Below are 20,923 nucleotides of genomic sequence, written 5' to 3'. Positions count from 1 at the left end.
GACCAGATGAGCTGTGCACTGTTCAGTGAAGAACAGAGTAGGTCAGGTTCCAAGCAAGGAAGCCAATTGGTGGGGAAAGAAGTGGGGGAATGGGGAGGGGGCAATAAGAAGTGTAGAAAGCATGGGGGGGGGAGGAAAGGAAGGAGGTAGAAGGAAAGCATTGTGGACATCTTGAGAAGGGAGGAACAGTCTTCGACTGCCTTATAAGACTCCCGCTAACTAGGCACCTTTTTAACATGGTGATACTCTCTTTACTGAGCAGGGGGAGAGCAACTGGCCCTATCCACCCCCAACACAGGACCTCCAGTGGCTGTTGCTGGTGTCTACCTTTATGTTTCTTTTTAGATTGTGTGTACTTTGGGGACAGGGTTCCATCTTATTTATTGATTATTTCTCTATATAAACTGCTTTGGAACCTTTTGTTGAAAAGCAGGATATAAATATTTGTTGTCGTCATTATAGCGAGTCAGACATTTGGTCCATCTCACTCAGCACTGCCCTGCACTGGCTGGCAGCAGCTTCTCCAGGGTTTCAGGCCAGGGTCTTTGCCAGCCCTACCTGGAGGTGGTGCCGGGAGTGAACCTGGGGCCTCCTGCCTGCAAAGCCGAGGCTCTGTCACTGAGCTACGGCCCCATATCTCACAGCGCTCACACGTAGTCACCCATCCAAACCAAATCCATGTTCTATTTCGATCAAAGGCCAAAGACAAAATTTAAAAACAAACAAGCAATAAGTACATAAAAATATAGCAACCCAACTGGATCATGACTGCACCAATTGTGGTCATGTTCTCACTGCGGTGACACAAAATTTAGCTACTGCACAGGTGACGATTTGATTTGTGTCAGAGAGGAATAGCTTGGTATAGAACCCCTCCAACCTTTAATAGAGGGGAAATAGATCTTGTACTGGAGTCCTTGTAAGAAGGGCAGGATAACAGGGCATGTGGGGCCGTTTCTACCTCCTCTGCCCCGCCACAGGCAGGTTCTTTCTGCCAACTGCACTTTCAAGTATTGACCCTGCAGGAGTGCGGAGGGGAGAAGATTATGTCTTGCTCGGAAGAATTCCTTCCTCCGCTTGGGGAAGGAAAACGCTGTTAAATAACTCACAGGTTCCCATACAAATTTTGCTGCCCAGCCCCTCATGTACCTGGGCAATCCGTTAACATCATTTTGATATTCTAGATGAGAAAATATCCGTTGGGCTTGCTCACAGCTTAAGGAAACAAGGAGTTCCACTGAAAGACCCAGTGGCAGCAGCCTCTTTGTAATTTCCCCTTTCCACTTGGAGAGATGGCCATCTGAGAGGACCAAGGGAGTTAATCCATTGGAAAGAACTGAACTTTAAGCCAACAGCTGACTGTACACTTCCAAGCTCTCACCTCAATTTGTGGCATTCCAATCTAAGCACTGTCACTTTAAGTAGCGCAGCAGGGAAATGCTTGACTAACAAGCAGAAAGTTGCCGGTTTGAATCCCCCCGGGTACTATACTGGGCAGCAGCGATCGAGGAAGAGGCTGAAAGGCATCATCTCAGACTGCGCGGGAGGAGGCAATGGTCAACCCCTCCTGGATTCTACCAAAGGAAATCCACAGGGCTCTGTGGGTGCTAGGAGTCAAAATTGACTTGACGGCACACTTTACCTTTAATCTAAGCACTACTTTAGGCACACATCAGGGGGCAGCAAAAATAGCCTGCAAGAATTATGTTTGGATTCGCCCTGTGGAAACTCAGTTGAGGAACACACCCACTTGTGCCCTATATAGAACTTGGGCTAGAGTTTTGGCCTCAAAAGAGCTTCAAGGTTGCTGGAATTAGTTCTCCTCCTTTAGTATAGAAAAACCTCTTGATAGCCACGGATAACCTCGATGCTGTTTGCACAATATACTCAATGTGGGACTTCCCAATCCCCATGGGGCCCATCCAAATGCAAAGCAGAACAGACCCGGCTTAGCAAAGGGGGCAATTCATGCTTATGACCACAAGGCCCTCCCTGATTTCACAGGCACTGACTCGGCCAGCGTTGGTTGGGGGGCCTTCTCTTCACCTGCTGGATCATGATAAGCACAACTACAGTAAGAGATAAGAGCCTTGGCCCCAAGGATCTTACAATCTCAACTTTAACAGAGGGAGAAACTGGGGAGGGGGCAGGGTGCCTAAGCGAGGAATTCATTTTGAGTGCAAATAAGGGCATCACCGTCCCCCTTTAGAACAAAATAGAGCTGCAGGAAGCGCTCCTCTGGACGCCTGCCTCTGAATTGCCCGGAACGCGGTGGCCAGGCTGCGTAGTGCCAAAGCCATCCAATTACAGACGTCTTTGAATTTAAATTGGGGGCAAGAAAGGAGAGAGGAGACACAGACCGGAATGCAGAAAGACATTCAGACTAATCGAGGCCAGCAACAGTGGTTCCCCTCCTATTAATCAATGTTTCATTAACATCCCAGTGTAAGCCAAATTCAAATCAAACTGAATTTGATCTTCATAAATTGAGTATGTATGCATGTATTCGTTCAATTGATATACTGCCCTTCCTAAAGTGGCTCAGGGTGGTTTACATTAATTTTAAAAACAAACAAACACACATAATAAAACAAAACTAGAAAACTTTTAAAACCAGATTAGAACTAACACTAGTTTAAAAGCCAGGCGAAAAAGATGGGCCTTTAAGGCTCTCCTGAAAGGCCTCCAAGAAGATAATCCTCTTATATCCACGGGAAACACGTTCCACAATCCAGAGGCATCAACTGAGAAGGTCCGATCTGCTTCCGAATATGGATCCCTCCCAACGATCTTAAGGAGCGGTGGGGATCTCGTGGAGAAAGGCACGTTCAGCCTCTCAGGTAACCCACACCTAAGCCATTCAGGGCTTAGCGCATGCAGCGCCACTCAGCAGCATGCTCAGTTGCATCAAATTGGGCTGGAAGTAAAAATGGCAAGTGCAGATTTGCAACCGATTAATAAGAACATCAGAACAGGCCTGCTGGATCAGGCCCAAGGAAGCCCATCTAGTCCAGCATCCTGTTTCACACAGGGGCCCACCAGATGCCTCCGAGAAGCCCGTAGGCAGGAGATGAGGGCATGCCTCTCTCCTGCTGTTACTCCCCTGCAACTGGATTCGCAAGTTGTCATTTGAAATTATATATATCCTCATCGAAGTTTGCTCCAGGCGTCCCAAAAAGTCAAATTCTAAGCTTTCCATAGTGCCCCCTCTGCTTTGCCCAAGAGGACTCTGTGACATCACAGCAGCAAAGCCAATAGCAGCTCAAGGGGCTGCACCCCAGCCTCTGCACCCCGCCCCGGATGAGACCAGCCCCTCCCTGGCGGCCAGTGCTGCTCTCAGCCTGTGGACTGTAAATTGTAGGAGTCTGAGAGATGAAAGAGGAAAGATCTGCTGAATTTCTCCAGCGTTTTAGAATGTAAATTGCAGCAGAGATTTTCATCCTTCCCTCGGGGCGTGACACCTTTTCCGAGCAAACATCAAAAGAACACGGAGTCCTTTCCACTCGCCTGTGCTGCTCAAGCCGTACAGCCCTTTCCCTCCCTCCAGTCCTCGGGGGAATGCACAGCATGAGAGAAATTCCGTGTTGGTGCAAACTTCTCCAACAACCAGACCCCCCCCCCCAATTAAGCTATCTTAAAAAAGCCAGAACTCAGCTCAGGGGGGTCTTAAGCAATGTCCAAGACTTGGGAAGGGATCGTTTTAGCACGGAGGGATCAATATCAATTCATCGCTTTTCTCTCTCCCTCCGTTTTGCTCTCTCTTCTGTTTCAACAAACAACATTCCCTCTTTCCTCTGCTTTGGGGGGAACAAGGTATATGATGTCTCTGTCTCCCATATTTACTCTCCTTTTATTTCCCCTCCAGAAGGGAACAGGGGCCAGCAAAAAACCTTTTGTCCTGGAAACCCCAAATGTAATCCAAAAGTTGTTTTGAAAACAAGGAACTTGTCCCAACTTTCAATAAGGATGCGACATTATTCCGGGAGCTAACTGAGATGTGTGTGTCCCTTACTGTTGTAAGAGTGAAAGGTGTCCCCAGAGGTAATCCAGGAAAAATCCCTGCATCCCGAGGTAACGTACGTATGGGAAACACGGCAATCTGCTTTTAATTGGTTTTTTATTTTAATTATCATGTATTCTTGATTTTAGTGTAACCTGCCCTGAGCCATTTTAGGAAGGGTGGTATTAATAAAACAAAACAAAACAAAACAAAACAAAGCCTTCCTTATGGGAGGAGACCTGGTCTTGTGGTAGCAAGCATAAATTGTCTCCTTTGCTAAGAAGGGTCCATCCTGGTTTGCATTTGTATGGGAGACTACACACATGAGCACTGTAAGATAATATGCCCTTAGGGGACGGGGCCACTCTGGGAAGAGCATCTTCCTGCTTGCATGCAGAAGGCCCCAAGTTCCCTCCCTGGCAGCATCTCCAAGATAGGGCTGAGAGAGATTCCTGCCCACAACCTTGGAGAAGCTGCTGCCAGTCTGTGTAGACAATGCTGAGCTTGATGGACCAAGGGTCTGACTCAGTATATGGCAGCCTCCTATGTTCCAAGGAGGAGAGCTGGTCTTGTGGTTGCAAGCATGAACTGTCCCCTTAGCTAAGCAGGGTCCACCCTGGTTTGCATTTGAATGGGAGACTACCTGTGTGAGCACTGTAAGATATTCCCCTTAGGGAATGGAAGAGCAGAAGGTTTCAAGTTCCCTCCCTGGCTTCTCCAAGATAGGGCTGAGAGGGATTCCTGCCTGTAACCTTGGAGAAGCCGCTGCTGGTCTGTGCTGACAGTACTGAGATAGATGGACCAAGGGTCTGACTCAGTATGTGGCAGCTTCCTATGTTCCAAAGGAGGATGGAATTTGCCCTGTCAGCTGGAGTTCTCGGCTTGGCCCTGCACCACACAGGAGGAACTGTCCTTAAAAAATAAAGCCGCATGCCAGGAGGCTGGCCCCATTCGGGGGGGAAGGCCTCCGAGATGCCATTTTGATTCCCACCTCACCCGGAAGCAGCTATGTTTAGCAGGAGTTGCCTCAGCAGTCTGCAGGAAGGTCCTGGGAAGGGGGACAGGGGAGGGATGGAATCCAGCCTTGGCAGGCGTCCTCTTTCCCCAAAAAGGCGGTGACAGCGGTGGCGTGGGGGAGAGGTTTTCGGAGGCACCATAAACCACCCACTCCGCTCCCAGGGCTCAGTTGGCAAACTGAGAGCAGGAGGAGGAGTGTCCCCTGTTCCGACTTTTCCAGCCAGCAGCGAGCCAGCTCACAGGATGGCTCACCGAGCCGGACAGGGATACTCCAGAGACGCTGCTAAGCTACAACCGCAGTCATCCCCAGCCAGAAGGCAGCCACAGCTGGAAGACCTTGGGAACCCCGGGCTGCCTGCCCAGCTTTGGGAGCGGTGTGTGCGCCTGGTTAGCAAAACCCTAAGTAGGAAGAGGGGGGAGCGATCGTCTGTGAGAGGAGGCGCCGGGCAGGACGGCTTTCCCTCCCACCTCGTTAAAAGGCCGGGTAGGACGATGCTGTCCTACCCGCCTCCCGCCTCCCACAAGATTGCTCCCCCTCCGTCTTACCCAAGGGCAGGGCTTCTCAACGTGTGGGTCCCCAGATGTAATTGGACTTCAACTCCCATCATCCCCAAACAAAGGCCACTGGGGCTGGGGATGATGGGAGTTGAAGTCCAATAACATCTGGCGACCCACCCGTTGAGAAACCCTGCCCTAGGGGTCTGCAAGCCCATGGCCAAAAACCAAGAGTGCGCCCACAGCTCCCACAGCTTGCCTTCTTCTCGATCGTGAGCACAGGCTGTGTGTGTGTGTCTCAGCTTTCTAGCTAGTTCAGAAGCCTCTTCAGCGCATGGACAGAGGACGCTGCCTTGTGCAGAGTCAGACCCCGGTCCATCCAGCTCAGGGTGGCCTGCACTGGCCAGAAGCCGCTTTCTGGGGTTTCAGGCAGGGTCCCGAAAGGAACTGGATGGAGAATCTGCTGCGCGTGAAGCCGGTGTTTCACCGCAGAGCTACAGCTCCGCTGCAACAAGCTGCAGATCAAAGTTGGAGATGGGACTACAACTCCCATCATCCCCCAACATAATGGCAGAAGGCAGAGGGTGGTGGGAGTTGTAGTCCAATAACATCTAGGGACTCATGTTGGAGAACCTATGACCTTAACAGTTCTTCTCCCCACCATAATGGCAGAAGGCCAGGGATGATGGGAGTTGTAGTCCAACAGCATCTGGGGACTCACGTTGGAGAAGGCACAACCTGACCCAGACGGAAGCTTCAGAGAGCCCCCTGCTCCCATCCCCCAGTACCCACGACCAGACCAGTGTCCCCTCTAACAGAGCTTCCCAGATGTTGTGGACTACAACTCCCAGAATGCCCAGCCAAAGGCCATTGCAGCAGGGGCTGCTGGGAGCTGTAGTCCACAACATCTGAGGGCACGGTGGACCAGACTCACCAGTATAGGGAGGCCCATCAGGAAGTCGTAGATGAAAACGATCCCGGTGATCAAGTAGGTGATCTGCAGGGAGGTCTTCACGGGCTCCGACCCGTCGATGGAGGAGCGGCGCTTGCCCTGGGCGTCTTCCACCACGATGGTGGGCACGTTGAACTTGTTCTTGTCGACGTTGTGCCCCGCCTGGATGGAGAAGGCCTGGAAGAGGGAGATGCCCACGCAGATGGCGCCCATGGCCACGCTCCCGCTGATCAGCAGCAGGAAGCAGACGCCGAAGCCCAGGCCGATCTCCGTCACGATGAAGCGGCAGTCGGCGGCGTAGAAGCGCTCCGTGGTGTCGTGCCAGCCCACCGCCGGCAAGGTGGAGAGGATGAAGGACACCATCCAGATGCCCATCACCGTGTGGACGGCTTGCTTCCGCGTGTTGCTCAGCCTGCAAGGGAGGGAAAGGGAGACGGGGGCCCCTTAGGCCGCGGAGGGGACCCCAAGCCGCTCGCCTGACTTTGCTCTCACTTTCCCCTCTCTTCCTTCCCTCCGGCCTTGGAAGGTAGGGAGTTGCCTTCTACCGAGTCTGACCCTCGGTCCAACTCGCTCAGTATTGTCTACCCAGACTGGCAGTGGCTTCTCCCAGGTTGCAGGCAGGAATCTCTCTCAGCCCTCTCTTGGAGATGCTGCCAGGGAGGGAACCTGGGACCTCCTGCAGGCAAGCATACAGATGCTGATACTACTACTACTACTGCTGCAGGTATTTTTATATCCCTCTTCAACCAAAGTTCTCAAAGCGGTTTACAGTGAAAAATAAACAATACCTAAACAAGGTGGTCCCTTGTCCCCAAAGGGCTCACAGTCGAAAAAGAAGCATAAGGTAGATTCCAGCAACAAGCCACTGGAGGGATGCTGTGCTGGGGATGGATAGGGCCAGTTGCTCCCCCACTGCTAAACACAAGAGAATCACCACTTTAAAAGGTGTCTCTTTGCTTAGTTAGCAGGGCTTATGCTCTTCCATTGAGCCAAGATCCCATTCCCTGAGGGGAGTATCTTACAGTGCACACATGTAATCTCTCATCCAAATGAAAACCAAGACAGACCCTGCTTAGCAAAGGGGACAATTCATGCTTGCTACCAGAAGACCAGCTCTCCTCCGCAAATTTAAAATAGGAATCTGCCTTCTAGCGAGTCAGACCCTTGGTCCACCTAGCTGAGTATTGTCTTCACAGACTGGCAGCGGCTTCTCCAAGGTTGCAGGTAGGAGCCTCTCCCAGCCTTACCTGGAGATGCTGCCAGGGAGGGAACCCAGGGCCTTCTATATGCAAAGCAGGGGCTCTACCATTAAGCTATGGCTCCCAGGGGAACATCTTACAGCGCTCACATGTAGTCACCCCTCCCAATGCATACCAAGGCAGACCCTGCTTAGCAAAGGGCACAATTCATGCTTGCTACCACAAGACCAGCTCTCTTCTTTCCTTCCTTCGCTTGAAAGCTATAAACTGCAAGGGGAAAAAATGGTGGGCTTGATCTCTGTGCCCATTCCAGGCAGAGACCAGAAGGGCCGGAAGGTCCTCTCCTCCTCAAGCCCTCATGGCATCACCTCTCCTCACACGTTCCAACGTGAGAGGAGCGCCTACATTTTTAAGGAGAAATCTGCGGCGACCCACCTAAGAAGAACCCTGCTGGGTCTGAATAAATGGTCCCTCTGGTCCAGGGTGGCACCACTATGGCCCTCCACCAGATGTGGGCCCACAGCTCCCATCATCCTGGACTACTGGCCACTGTGGCTGGAGAAGATGGGACTTGTAGTCCCCAAACAGCTGGAGGGCCAAAGTTGTGGATCCCTGCTCTAGTCCAACGATCTGCTTCCCCCAGGAGACAACCTTCTGTCGTTTGTGCCCAGCATCCATTATCCAGAGGGCCTATGACTTTTATCAGATGGCAGAAAGCCCAGAACAATAACTCATGCAGAGACCTCAGAGACCTCCTCTTCTTCTGAGAGAAGGTAATTCTACTGTGTGTCTGCACCAGGAGGAACCGAACAACCCAAATGCTCCGGACCCAAAGACAGGGCAGAATTACTCACTCCCAGCAGAGGCTGACTAGAAGGTGATGAAGTCAGAGCAGAGACTCACTCAGAGACAGGGAGGGCAGCCTCCTCTCTGGGTGAGTGGTCTGGACACCCTGGAATCTTGGAAGCTGTAACGTATTCATTTCTCACAGCTTTCTAGATGCTCTCTGATGGTGCACCTAGCATGTCCTGGCACGCCATCTAGCAATTGTCGATATTTCCCTACCAACCTTCTAGACCATTTCATGCAAGTGAGGTCTAGGGCATGAAAGTGCAAGTCACAATTAGGGACGTGCAAATGGATTTAAATTCAAATGGAGTCAACTCGAATCTGAGTGATTCGAATCGACTCACCCCTTAAAAGGGGAACTCGATTCTAATTTGAATTGCATTTTCAATTTTGATTTGAGGGCCGTTTGGCACCTTTAAAAAACCATCCCGGCCCTCTGATTGGTTAAAAAAAGGCGCTAAAACAGGATCGAATCAATTCTAAATGAATTTTCAAAATCTGATTCAAATTCTAAATAAATTTTTGAAATTTGATTCAGATTCGATTCAAATTTGAACTGAACAATCCGATTCGGGCACATCCCTAGTCACAATAAACCTGTCGGTGCCAGTTTGGGCCTGCTAGGAAAGAGAATGCCAACCATTCCCTGCACATTTCATGGAGAGCCCGAATCTTGGGGGACCACACTGCTGTGGCCAGCTGGGGCGGAAGCTCTCCAGATAATCTGGGCCTGGGTTCGGTTCTCGGGAGGAAGAAGCTTCCTCGGCTGCCGCCCCAGGACTCTGGAGCCGAGAGGACTTGCCTGTAGTTCACGGGCCACCGGACCATCCACATCCGGTGGTAGGAGAGCGAGGTGACCGAGAAGCAGGTGACCAAGGTCAAGGTGTAGAAGGTGGAGACGAAGACCTTGCAGAGGCCCTCGTTCCACTCGTAGTCGGAGTGCTCCCGGCGGAGCTGGACGACCGAGTACATGGTGATGGGGATGGCGGTGTTAAGGATGTGGGTCCCGGCCAGCGTGCAGATGAGGAACTCCAGCGGCTTCCATTTCTTCTGCTTGGCGCTCACGCTGAGGATGCCCCAGGCGTTGGCCAGCAGGGAGAACCCCGAGCAGACCAGCCAGGCCACCGCGCTGCTGTGCAGGCTCCGCTCATCCTTCATGGTGGAGGGCGGGGTCCTCATCCGGGGAGGCCGGCTGCCGATGACATGCCAGGGAGGAGGAGGAGGGGAGGGCAGGCATCCTACAGGTGAGCGGGCGCCATCAAGGGGGCGTCAGGGGAGGAAGGGGAGCCTGCTGCATGGCCTCCGAGATGCTCTTGCGGCCCGTGGCGCTGAGGGAAAGCAGAGGGAGATCCATCAGGTTTATATAGAGACGACCATAGAGTGCCTGTATATATGTGTGTGTGATACACACACACACACGCACACACACACACACACACGCACACACACTTTTATATTTAAAAAAAATTTTTAGACATGAGAGGGACCCTGGGAGGTGCTCTAGTCCACCCCCTCACTCAGTGCAGGTGTCACGCCTTTCGTCCTCAGAAGTCGGTCCACTCTGTGCTGTGGGCTACTTTGGGACTGGAAGGGGCCCGACCTGGCTCAATATTGTCCATACCGGGGGCTCACAAGCTTGGTTCCTAGATGCTGTCAGACTACAACTCCCATCACCCCCCCAGCCTTTGGCCACTGAGCCTGGATGATGGGAGTTGTAGTCCAGCAACATCTGGGGACCGAAGCTGGGGGGCCCCTAGCGCAGAGAAAGCTCTCGAGCAGAGCGCTTCCCTCGCTCTTCGGCCTGGGGTCCAAGTTCTGCCCTCTGGAGTTCCCAACTCGCAGGACCCCCGCTAGTTTGCAGGGAAGGTGGGTGGGCGGCTGCAGGCCACCCTCTCCTCTGACAGGCCAAGCGGTTCTCCAGGGCCCCAGGCAGGGATCCGGGCAACCAGAGGCTGAGCCCGGCCAAGGCTCTCCTTTGCAGCCAGAAAGCCCCCACTCGGCATCAGGCTGCAGCCGGCCGTGCCAAGCAGGGCTTGTTTACTTGCTGCGGCTGAGCCGGGCACCCACGCTGGGGAGGTGCGAAGGGGAGGCCACGGCTCCCACTCAGGCAGCAAGGAGCTGGCAGTCGACGGAGAAGTCCCGCGGGGGACGGAGCGTATGGTTTGGAGCTGGGGTGGGACGGAGGGCTTGGCACCCACCGTGCTGAGGAGGAAGGATCCGGGCAGAGGAGGCTGTGCCTGGCAAAGGAAAAGGCACAGAGTGGCTGGCAGGTGGGCACGGTGCCCCAAAGAGCAGCCGGGAAAGAGGGCCGGGCAGGACAGAGAGGGAGGCAGGGGAAGCGGCCATGCGCCTAATTAAGCCACTGGTCCGTCGGGTTTCCGGGAGAGCACTCTGACCGGCAGCAGCTCTCCAAGGCTTTGGGGTGGGTGGGTGGGGGGAGAAAGAGAGAGAGGTTCGTTAACTCCGGGGTAGGCAACCTTGGGTACGCTTGGACGTAGGACGACAACTCCATAAATGGTGGCTGGGGGTGATGGGAGTTGTAGTTCAACAACCGCTGGAGAGGCAAGGTTGCCTTCCCCTGCTTGAACTGGAGATGCTGGGAATGGAATCAGGGACATCTCCAGCCCACCGCCAAAAACAGGTCCTCTGTCACTCAGTCATGGCATCGAGTCGTGGGGCTGCTTGGAAGCTATTTCACAACGTCCCGTTCGAACATGCCCATTCCGGTTTGGAGGCTGAGATTTGGTTGCGGGTGGGGCGGTGCAGGGAAAAAAAACCCGATTCTGCATAGTACTGATTGGCTGACGCCTGTGCTGTCACCGACACCTCCCCCTTCCCTCCCGGGGATTTCCACTTTTAAGTGTTCTAGCAATGAATGGACAGATAAATATACATACAAACAAAACATGTACACAGAACTCTAAATGGGGTGAGAGGGAGGCATCCCCGCAGCATTTCAAAGGAGGGAGGAAGACAGAGTTAAGCAAGCATATGATTCGCTGATAGGGATGTCCGTCAGCTCAGCCGCAAAGCCAAGAAGAAACCAACCGCACGCTGAGGTCATTTTGCATCCCACCCATCTTTGCCCTTAGACAGAGTCTTCGGACTGGGTCTCCAAGCAAGAAAGCAGCCAGTGGATGGGGGCCTTCACCCACGGCCCTCTGGCTTGGGGGAGGCACATTCCCTCAGACTCTGGAGTCCACCCTGAGGAGAGGCAGCCCTCCTGCTCGCCCTGCCCGCCGCTGGGCTCATTTTGATTTCTCATTGCACCTCATTGCTCATTGCATTTCTCATTGCTGGGCATGGACCTCCTCCAGATCTCCCCCCCCCTCGCCAGGCCTGCCCTTCAAAGGCAGGGCAAAATATCCCAGCTGGCTGTAGCAAAAGCCCCGTGGCCTCCCCCACTACAAGCAGCCTCTTGCTATAGCATGAGGGGAAGGGTCCGGCGAGGGCCACGTGAACCAAGGCGTGTTTCCCAAAGAGAAACAGAGGAAGCGGCCTCCTACTGAGTCAGACCCTTGCTCCCTCTAACTCAGTATTGTCTGCACTGACTGGCAGCAGCTCTCCAAGGTTCCAGGCAGGAGTCTCTCCCATCCCTACCTGGAGATGCTGCCAGGAGTGTACCTGAGACCTCCTGCGTGCCAAGCAGATGCTCTGCTACTGAGTAGAGACCCGTCTCCAAGCCTACAAGAAAAGGTATTCCCAGGCCGTCTCCCATCCAAGTCCTAACCAGGCCCAACCTGCTTAGCTTCGGAGATCAGATGAGATGAGCTGTGTTCAGGGTGGTGTGGCCTGAATATCGGAAGCTGCCTTCTACCGAGTCAGACCCTTGGTCCATCTAGCTCAGTATTGTCTACACTGACTGGCAGGGACTTCTCCAGGGTTGCAGTCAGGAGTCTCTCTCAGCCCGATCTTGGAGATGCTGCCAGGGAGGGAACTTGGAACCTTCTGCTCTTCCCAGAGAGGGAATCTCTTATAGTGCTCACATTCTAGTCTCCCATTCAGATAAAACTAGGGCAGACCCTGCTTAGCTAAGGGGACAAGTCATGCTTGCTACCACCAGACCAGCTCTCCTCTCCTAGGCTCTCTCTCTGTGTCACATTTTTGAACACTTCTCTCCGCTAAAAGAAAACAGAAAACCAGCACAGCATGCAACGAGCTGGGCTAGAACATTCCACCCTGATGCACGGACTTTCTGTACTCAAACAGTCGGTTTAAAAAAACACATGAGAAATGCGATCCCTTCCCTGCAGGCCAAAGCAGCACCTTCTCCCAGCTCAGGACTCTACCAGCTCAGTCTGCCCCACAGGCGAATGGGAGGATGGCCAGAGGAACACTCAGAGACGAGCCAAAGTGGAGCTGAAGGTGCTACTCGCTCCTCCTCCTCCTGACCGCAATACTCAGAGGGCTGCCCACCGTTCAGTGTGTGCCGTGAGTGACCCGGGGTCCAGAAGCCCCTCAGCTAGAGGAGGACACAGATAGTTTGTGGGACGGGTCAGGGCGGGACGCTCTCGCCATATCAGATTGGTCCTCTCCACCGCAACCAGAGACTGCACCCTCGCCCTAAATAAGATGGTCCCCTGTCCCCAAAGGGCTCACAGTCTAAATCAGGGCTGCTCAACTTTGGCCCTCCTGCAGATGTTTGGCCTACAACTCCCATAATCCCTGGCGATTGGCCACTGTGGCTGGGGATTATGGGAGCGGTAGTCCAAAAACAGCTGGGTGGGGCCTACACTGAGCAGACCTGTTCTAAATAGAAACATAAGGAAGATACCAGCAACAGCCACTGGAGGGATGCTATGCTGGGGTTGAGCAGGGCCCGTTTCTCTCCCCCTGCTCAATAAAGAGCATCACCACTTTTAAAAAGGTGCCTCTTGGCTCAGTTAGCAGGGGTAGCTTTAAGCTCTGGAGACAGGAGCTGGAGAGCAGAGCTCAACAGGTCTCTGCTGAAGCACCATCCTTCTATCCCCCCAGTGGATGCCCTGAAGACAGCCCTGGGAGCTGGCCGTGGTCCTGTTCCCCTGTCTGTTTCCCATTTGGAGCCGATCCCTTTCCACTGCTGACCTTCATAGGAACATAGGAAGCTGCCATCTACTGAGTCAGACCATTGGTCTAGCTAGCTCAGTATTGTCTACACAGACTGGCAGCAGCTTCTCCAAGGTCCAAGACCTTCAACTCCTGGGACCTAGCAATTGTGGTGGCGTAGACAAGCATCTCTCAATCGTGGGCTTCCCAGATGTTGATGGAACACAACTCCCATCATCCCCTGCCACATTGTCCAGCAACATCTAGGGACCCAAAGTTGAGAACCCCTGACTTAAGACAGACACACACTATCCATACACACACCAAAATATCAGTTATTTCTACATTCCCTTTTTTTAATATTCTTTTACATTCTCTTTTCCAGAACTGTTCAAAAAACCTTCAGGATGCGACATTATCTGTCAGAGCGTGATTTAATGTTTAATCTGCAAAGCTTGCTGCAGCTCTGAAGCTTAATGAAAAATGTCTTTTGCTATTATTATTATTATTATTTAAACGGTGCACCCCGCAAACTTCCAGCCCTAGCCACGGAAGCCTTCTCTCCGCAAAGGTGTTTGGCCCTTGGCTGCATCCTGCTAGCCCCCTCGAGGCAGACTCGGCTGGTCCACTCCCACCCCTGGGCCAAAAAGCAGACTCTCTTCCCCAGGGGAAAGAGCCATGTTGGGCCTTGTGGCTGACAGAACCGCACAGCCTCCCAGCTCACGGCTAAGCCAGAGAAGTCGGCACGCGAAAATCTCAAACGCATTATCTTTGACTTTTGTTATTGGAATGCTGTCTCAAGACTTAAACATCCCCATTTCTGTAAAGGCTAACAGAACACAAGCAAGGCTCCCCTGGCTGACTAGCTCATGGGGAAAAACACTGGCAAATGGCCACTGACAAATGGCAAATGGCAAATGAACCCATACAGGATGGGTTCCGGGCATTATGCAGCTTATCCTCCTTGTTCCGGCCACTAAAGGCAATATCTCAGAGGTTCACAAACTTGGGTCTGCAGATGTCGTTGGATACCACTCCCACCATCCCCAGCCACAATGGCCTGGGGATGATGGGAGTTGTAGTCCAACATCACCTGTGGACCCAAATGTAAGAACCCTTGGCGTATCTGATTGGCACTCCTACAGGCAAGGCGCCAGTCCCAGCCACTTATTATTTGATCAAGTCCCAATATTGCACTTGGTCAAGCCCTGATGTCAGTAGCAGTCTACCTTCCTTCTTGCACCCTGGAGTCCTGAGTGGTAGAATCAAGAATCCCCTGCTCCCCATGTTTAGGAGCTGCCCTGCAACTCTCTCCAGAGAGTCCAGACTGCCCTCTTCCTTCCCAGCCAAGCCAGCATCTGGGCCAGCTTCTCCTACTAGTCATGCACTTTAACTCACTTTAGGCATCTCCAAAGGAGGATAGAGTACTGTCACCACAGCCGCCGCAGCCCCAACACACACACACCCCAACAACAACAAATACTTATATACCACTTTTCAACAAAAGTTTCCAAAGTGGTTTACATATCTAGAGTCTTCTAGAACAGGGTTTCTTAACCTTGGCCCCCCAGATGTTTTTGGACTACAACTCCCATCATCCCCAGACATGGCCTTTGAGGCTCAGGATGATTGGAGTTGTAGTCCAACAACATCTGGGGGCCCAAGGTTAAGAAACCCTGTTCTAGAAGATGATACGGCTAACACGATCTTTACAGATCTTAGAAATCTATACTGGGCAACCAGTGTTCCCTCTAACAGGGATTCCCAGATGTTGTTGACTGCAGCTCCCAGAATCCCCAGCTGCAATGGCCTTTGGCTTGGGGATTCTGGGAGTTGTAGTCAACATCATCTGGGAATCCCTGTTAGAGGGAACACTGTGGGCAACTCTATCATGTGGAAGCCTTGGGGACAAGATCCACTCTTTCCCTCCCTCTAAAGCCAGGGTTCTCAACCAGTGTTCCCTGTAACACGGTCCCCAGATACTGCTGACTACAACTCCCATAATCCCCCGCTGCAATGGCCGAAGGCCATTGTTGCAAACCGCCCAGAGATGGACGTTTGGAGCAGTCTACAAATATGATAAATTAAATAGATAGGTCGGTAGATAGATCGATAGAGAGAGCTGTAGTCAACAACATCTGGAGATCCAGGGTTACAGAGAACACTGTTCTCCTTAGGCCTGCTGGACTACAACTCCCATCACCCCCAGACACAATGGCTTTGGGGATAACAGGAGTCATTTTCCGTCATCATCCAAGGACCCAAGGAGGCCAAGAACCCTGCTCCAACGCACTCAGCCAACAGGTTTCGTCTCCACCACTCTTCCGCCAGTGCAAAGGGGCAGCTGCCGCCTCGGATCCGGCCCAGGGCTCTCCAGGTGCCGGGTGCAAACTCTTCCCCTCTCTCCCTGGCTGCCTGACTTGGTCTCACTGCATCACCCCTTTCCAGCACCTCCTGGAATGACACCCCGGCGAAGGCTGCGAACAGAAGGCTCCGCCAAGAACACCTCTGGGGCCTGTGATGTCCCATCGCCATGATAGCATCGAGAATGCTGGAGACGAAGCCACTACTTGCCAGATGCCAGCAGAGTGGGCTAAAAATACATCCAGGCTTAAAATAATAATAATAATAACAACATTTGGGCATTTCTGCAGAGGAATCCAGCATCTTCCTTTCCCGTCCCTCCCACCCCTCAAACTGCCACCTCTCTCGTCTTCGACTGCCATGGCAACCCATCCGACACCCAGGGGATAAATATAGGCCAGCAGCTCTCTTCGGCGGCCATTCAGGTGCAAACTGCAGGCACCCAAATTGGTCCTGCTAAGCCCCAGAGTCCTCCGAGAGAGCAGCAATTGTGGGAATAGGACACACATCGATCTAGTTCCTTTTTGGAGAGGGGTGTGTGTGTGTGCAGCAAATCCTTGAGGAAACCGCGGGGAGCCCGATTAGATCCTTTGCAAGGAAATTCAATCTACAAAGAAGGCTCACTGGAGACTCTCTGCTCCCGTCCATGACGTTCCAAATCTTCTTCATTCGCCCATCTGAGTATAAGATCTGGATTAGACCCAAGGTCCATTCAGTCCAGCACCCTGCTTCCTCCATGGCTAACGGGATACCTCTAGGATGCTCCCAAGCAAGAGATGAAGGCATGTCCCTACTCCATGGCTCCCCAGTAGCTGGCTTCTAGTGGTATACTGCCTCTGAATCTGGAGGTTCCACAGTCTTCATGACTAACAGTCATTGAGAGGCCTCTCCTCCAGAAACCTCTCTCCAAAAAGCTGTAACACTAAGAGAAATACTGCTGGATCAGGCCCAAACCCATTGAGTCCAGCATCCTGTTTCCCACAGTGGCCCACCAGATGCCACTGGAAGCCTACAGGCAAAGGAGGAAGGTATGCCCTCTCTCCTACTGTTGCTCCCCTGCAACTGGGATTCGGAGGCATCCTGCCTCTGAGCTTAGACTCAGCCTATAGAAATATAGTAGCCATTGACAGACCTGTCCTCCATGAATTTGGCCAAAGGCCGTTTTACCTGGGGATGATGGAAGTTGTAGTCCAGCAACAACTGGGGACCCAAGGATGAGAACCCCTGCACTGATCCATCAAGATCCTTAAGAAAACATCCAAAGGTGTTCCCAATTTACCAGGCAGCGGATTGCCTTCCAACTGCTCATTGCTTTTAATTCCAAGATGGCGCCCACAGCAACACGTATCCAAAGAAAATGCTTCTTCCTCCCGTTTGAAACAATTGGGCTTATTCACATGCAAATGGAGGTGGATTTAATTCATTAGGGTTAATCAGCGACTGTCTTTCCAATCAGACGGCAGCCCTGACACTTCGAGCACTTGTCTCGGAGTCCTCTTTATTACTGGAAGAGCAGTTGACTCACTTGTCAATGCAGAATGGCTTGTTCTCTCTGCGAGGATTGCCGGAATAACCATTATCCCCTATTTTAGTCTGCAGAGAAGCATTACATCTTCTCAATGTTGTGAAACATTCCCTAGCATCACAAAAGAAAGCGAGGGGGGGGGAAATGATTGTGTGATTCAGAGACCAAAGACCCACATCTACGCTGCTGGCAGGGGTTAGAGAGGGAGGCGAGATCCTATCTTCTGGAGCATGCCAGGGAACTGGAAGCAAAGCAGCCCCAAGAAAAAGCTCCAAAGCAGAGGAGCAGCTTTCCTTAGAATGGTTTCTCGCTTTAGATGCAAGTTCTCAGAAGAGGTACTCTTCTTTAGAGAATGCCTCTTTCAAAATGGCACCCGCAGTTTGGGTTCGACAAGCAAGGTGCAGGCAAGGGAAGGAAGGAGAGAGGACAGGGCAGTAGCTGAAGTCCAAGCGCCAGCTGGGATCGGTACCACTTGGGGGGGGACGAACACTCATGGTGATGTTTGCCAAGATCTGCACCCTCAGAGATGGATCAGAGCTGACCCCGTGGCCAGAGAGCCAGCATAGCATAGTGGTTAGAGTGTTGGGCTAGGACTGGGAAGACTCTGGTCCAGTCATGTATCTCTCAGCCTAACCTACCTCACAGGGTTGTTGTGAGGATAAAAACGGCGTATACCTGAGCTCCTCGGAGGAAGAGCAGGATAGAAATGTAATAAATCAACAAATAAGACTTCCCGTTTGCACTGCGGGCTCGTGCTTTGATTGTCCGTGGCCCAATCTGCAAGGGTGTTTTAAGTGCTTTAAGCACACAAAAACGACTATAAAATTGCATCGATGTTGCCAGAGGAATGGAAAGGAAGAATGGCAAGCATGTTCTCCAAGGATTACTCCAGGAAGTGAGGAGGACAACACTGTTCACTGTCACCTTGACCCTTTCCTCTGTGCCAAAATAACTGCAATTTTATTCTAATTGCTGGGGTGGGGGTGGGGGGAGGGATAAAGAAGTGGTGATCACACAGAGAAAGCTGCAAGTGCAACAAGGCAATCACCTGCTTTCCATCTCAAGGGCGGTAAACCTTGTCAAAAACCACGATGCGCATTCATCCCGAGATGGTCCCGGAGGCAAGATGTGCGGGCCTGGCTGGGGCTTGGCCATATTGATTTGATCTTACTGACTCTCAAGCTCCATGCATTTCGGCTGACTGTGAAAGACGACAACTTTTCCCACCTGCCACGGTCCTCCCTCTTCTTTCTCTGCGGTCCAGCTCCGGTCCGACTCTCAGGGCACACCCCAGGCAAGCGATCTACAAAGCAGCAGAAGCGAATGCTTGAGGAGCTGGTCAAGAGCGCTACCACATGCTCTGTTAGGGATGTGCAAAAAAGGCGTAAGGAATCAAAAAAAGGTTTGATTCTGTGGCTTTCTCAGCACCGAGTATAATATGCTGTGCTGCTGCTGCTGCTGCTATAGCCACCCGACTCACCAAAGAAACGGGCAAGCGGGTGATTTTTAACAATTTTTAAAAATTTGTTATGGGGCTTGGTAGGCATCATGCCCTACCACACAACCCACTTTGCTGACCCTAGGAGCTAGCCATGGGAAACCACGGGCTGTTTCGAGTTCCCCCATTTCCCCTGATGGCCAACACACTCGAAACATTTCGGGTTTTGTTTCATCGAAACAACTGGCTCGGCTGCTATTTCGACAGCAAAGTGGGTGGTGTGGCAGGCCGTCGGCGCTTTCTTTAGAGCTTGAAACAAAACGCAGAATCTGTTGCGTGGACATCCCTACTCTCTGTACATGCTCTAAGCTTCATTCGTTCACTCTTTCCACGAATCAGGTCTAGCACTCGAAACAGGAGGGTTCCCCCCTTCCAATCCGAAGTCCCTGCAGAATCTGAATTGTGTTTCAGTTTTATCAGCCCTGCAGGCAATATTGGGGGAGTTTGGGGGGCGATTCCCCCCTTGCACGACCCCCAACTAAGCACAGAGCAGCTGCCCGGGAGCCTGCAGGGAAAGGGTTGCTGGGAATCTTTGCGGCTTCTCAGCACCGCTGTGTTCTGCATTCAAAACGCGACAGCAGGAGCAGGACGGGGAAACAAGGGCCTCAGCCCCACCACGGAGCCCCAAATAGCTCACCCCGGTGATTAAGTGCAGAACATTCAAGCGAGCGCCTGGGGGCTGATTGTTATGCTGCTTTGGTGAGTAACGGCGCTCTCCTCCTCGGCTCCAGAAATATAATTCATACCCAGTTCGGTGCTGCCGGCGCTGCCTTTTGTTACTGAGGAATTGGCAATTACAAAAAATAATAATTAAGGTGAGAAGGGCTGGGCGGGAGAGTTGCAGAGAGTTATTGTTTGGGGCAGGCAGGGGAGGGGGCTCCCTTTTGTGGCGGGGTCTCCAGAGGCCGCTTTCCTCCCCTGTCACGGGCAACCAGCCGCCATCTGAGGAGGGGCTCTCCGAAGGCAAGCCCTTCTTGCTGCAAGGCATTTCTACAGCGTTGGGAGAAGCAGCCGAGGATGTGAAATAGCCCTGCAGTATCAGAGAGTTTGAGAGGAGAGGGACCTCCGAGGCCTTCTAATCCACCACACACACACCCTGGCTCGGTGCAGGGCTCTGTAGCAGCATCCCTGAGAGGTGGCCACCCAGCCTCTGCTTGAAAGCCTCCAGTAAAGGAAAGCCAGCCACTGGAATCTAGGAAGCTGCCATATACTGAGTCAGACTCTTGGTCCGTCTGGCTCAGTATTGTCTACCCAGACCGGCAGCGGCTTCCCCAAGGTTGCAGGCAGGAGTCTCTCCCAGCCCTATCTCTTTGGAGATGCTGCCAGGGAGGGAACTGGGAACCTTCTGCACACAAGCATACCGATGCTCTTCCCCCAAACTATGGCCCCAAGCGGAATATCTCACAGCATCCAAGGCAGGTTCTGCTTAGCAAAGGAGACCATTCGTGCTTGCCACCGCATGGCCAGCTCCCCTCTGGGCATGAGGCATATCATGATCAACAGCTCTGGCAGTGAGGGAATTCCTCCGCTTGGCTCTAGCCTACATCTTGCCATTTCCGCCTAATGGTTCTAGATCGGTCTAGAACTGAGGAGGTGCCGCAGAGAAGAAGTCCGCCCCGCCGCCCCTGTGACAGCCCTTCAGGCATTCGAAGAGCACTCTCAGACCTCACGTGAGTCTTCTCTTCCCCAGGCTCTCTCCGTCCCCAGCTCCTCCGGCTATTCCTCACAGGACTTGGTCTCCAGACCCTCCGCCACCCTGGCTGCCCTCCTCTGAACCCCCTCCCGTTTATCAACACCCTTCTTAAAACAAGGGGCCCAGAACTGGAGACTGGAGGGTTCCAAGGGCGACGGGACCAGCACAGGAACTGTTACCTCTCAGGATCCAGTCACCGGCTTCCGTCCATGCAGCCTAAAATAGCACGGACAGTGTCTCTAGATCAGGGCTGCTCAACTTCGGCCCCCCTGCAGATGTTGGCCTACAACATCCTCGGCTATTGGC

General features: G+C 52.6%; 1 protein-coding gene across 3 annotated transcripts in view; it reads right to left on the bottom strand.

Annotated features, from left to right (window-relative positions):
* Positions 1-20,923, bottom strand: part of GPR153 (G protein-coupled receptor 153) — a 50,943-nt gene that overhangs the window by 13,274 nt on the left and 16,746 nt on the right. For all 3 annotated transcript variants that reach the window (XM_053281459.1, XM_053281461.1, XM_053281460.1), the window contains exons 2-3: positions 9,315-9,840; positions 6,447-6,876 (exon numbers count right to left, since the gene is read on the bottom strand). In XM_053281459.1, coding sequence (XP_053137434.1) covers positions 6,447-6,876; positions 9,315-9,691 — 807 coding nt within the window. In that variant the 5' untranslated portion in view covers positions 9,692-9,840. The remainder of the gene's footprint in view (positions 1-6,446; positions 6,877-9,314; positions 9,841-20,923) is intronic.

Source organism: Hemicordylus capensis, chromosome 16, assembly GCF_027244095.1.
Source record: "Hemicordylus capensis ecotype Gifberg chromosome 16, rHemCap1.1.pri, whole genome shotgun sequence".
Classification (NCBI taxonomy): domain Eukaryota; kingdom Metazoa; phylum Chordata; class Lepidosauria; order Squamata; family Cordylidae; genus Hemicordylus; species Hemicordylus capensis.
The sequence above is the reverse complement of the archived record's forward strand: the minus strand, read 5'-3'. Positions and strand labels throughout refer to the sequence as shown.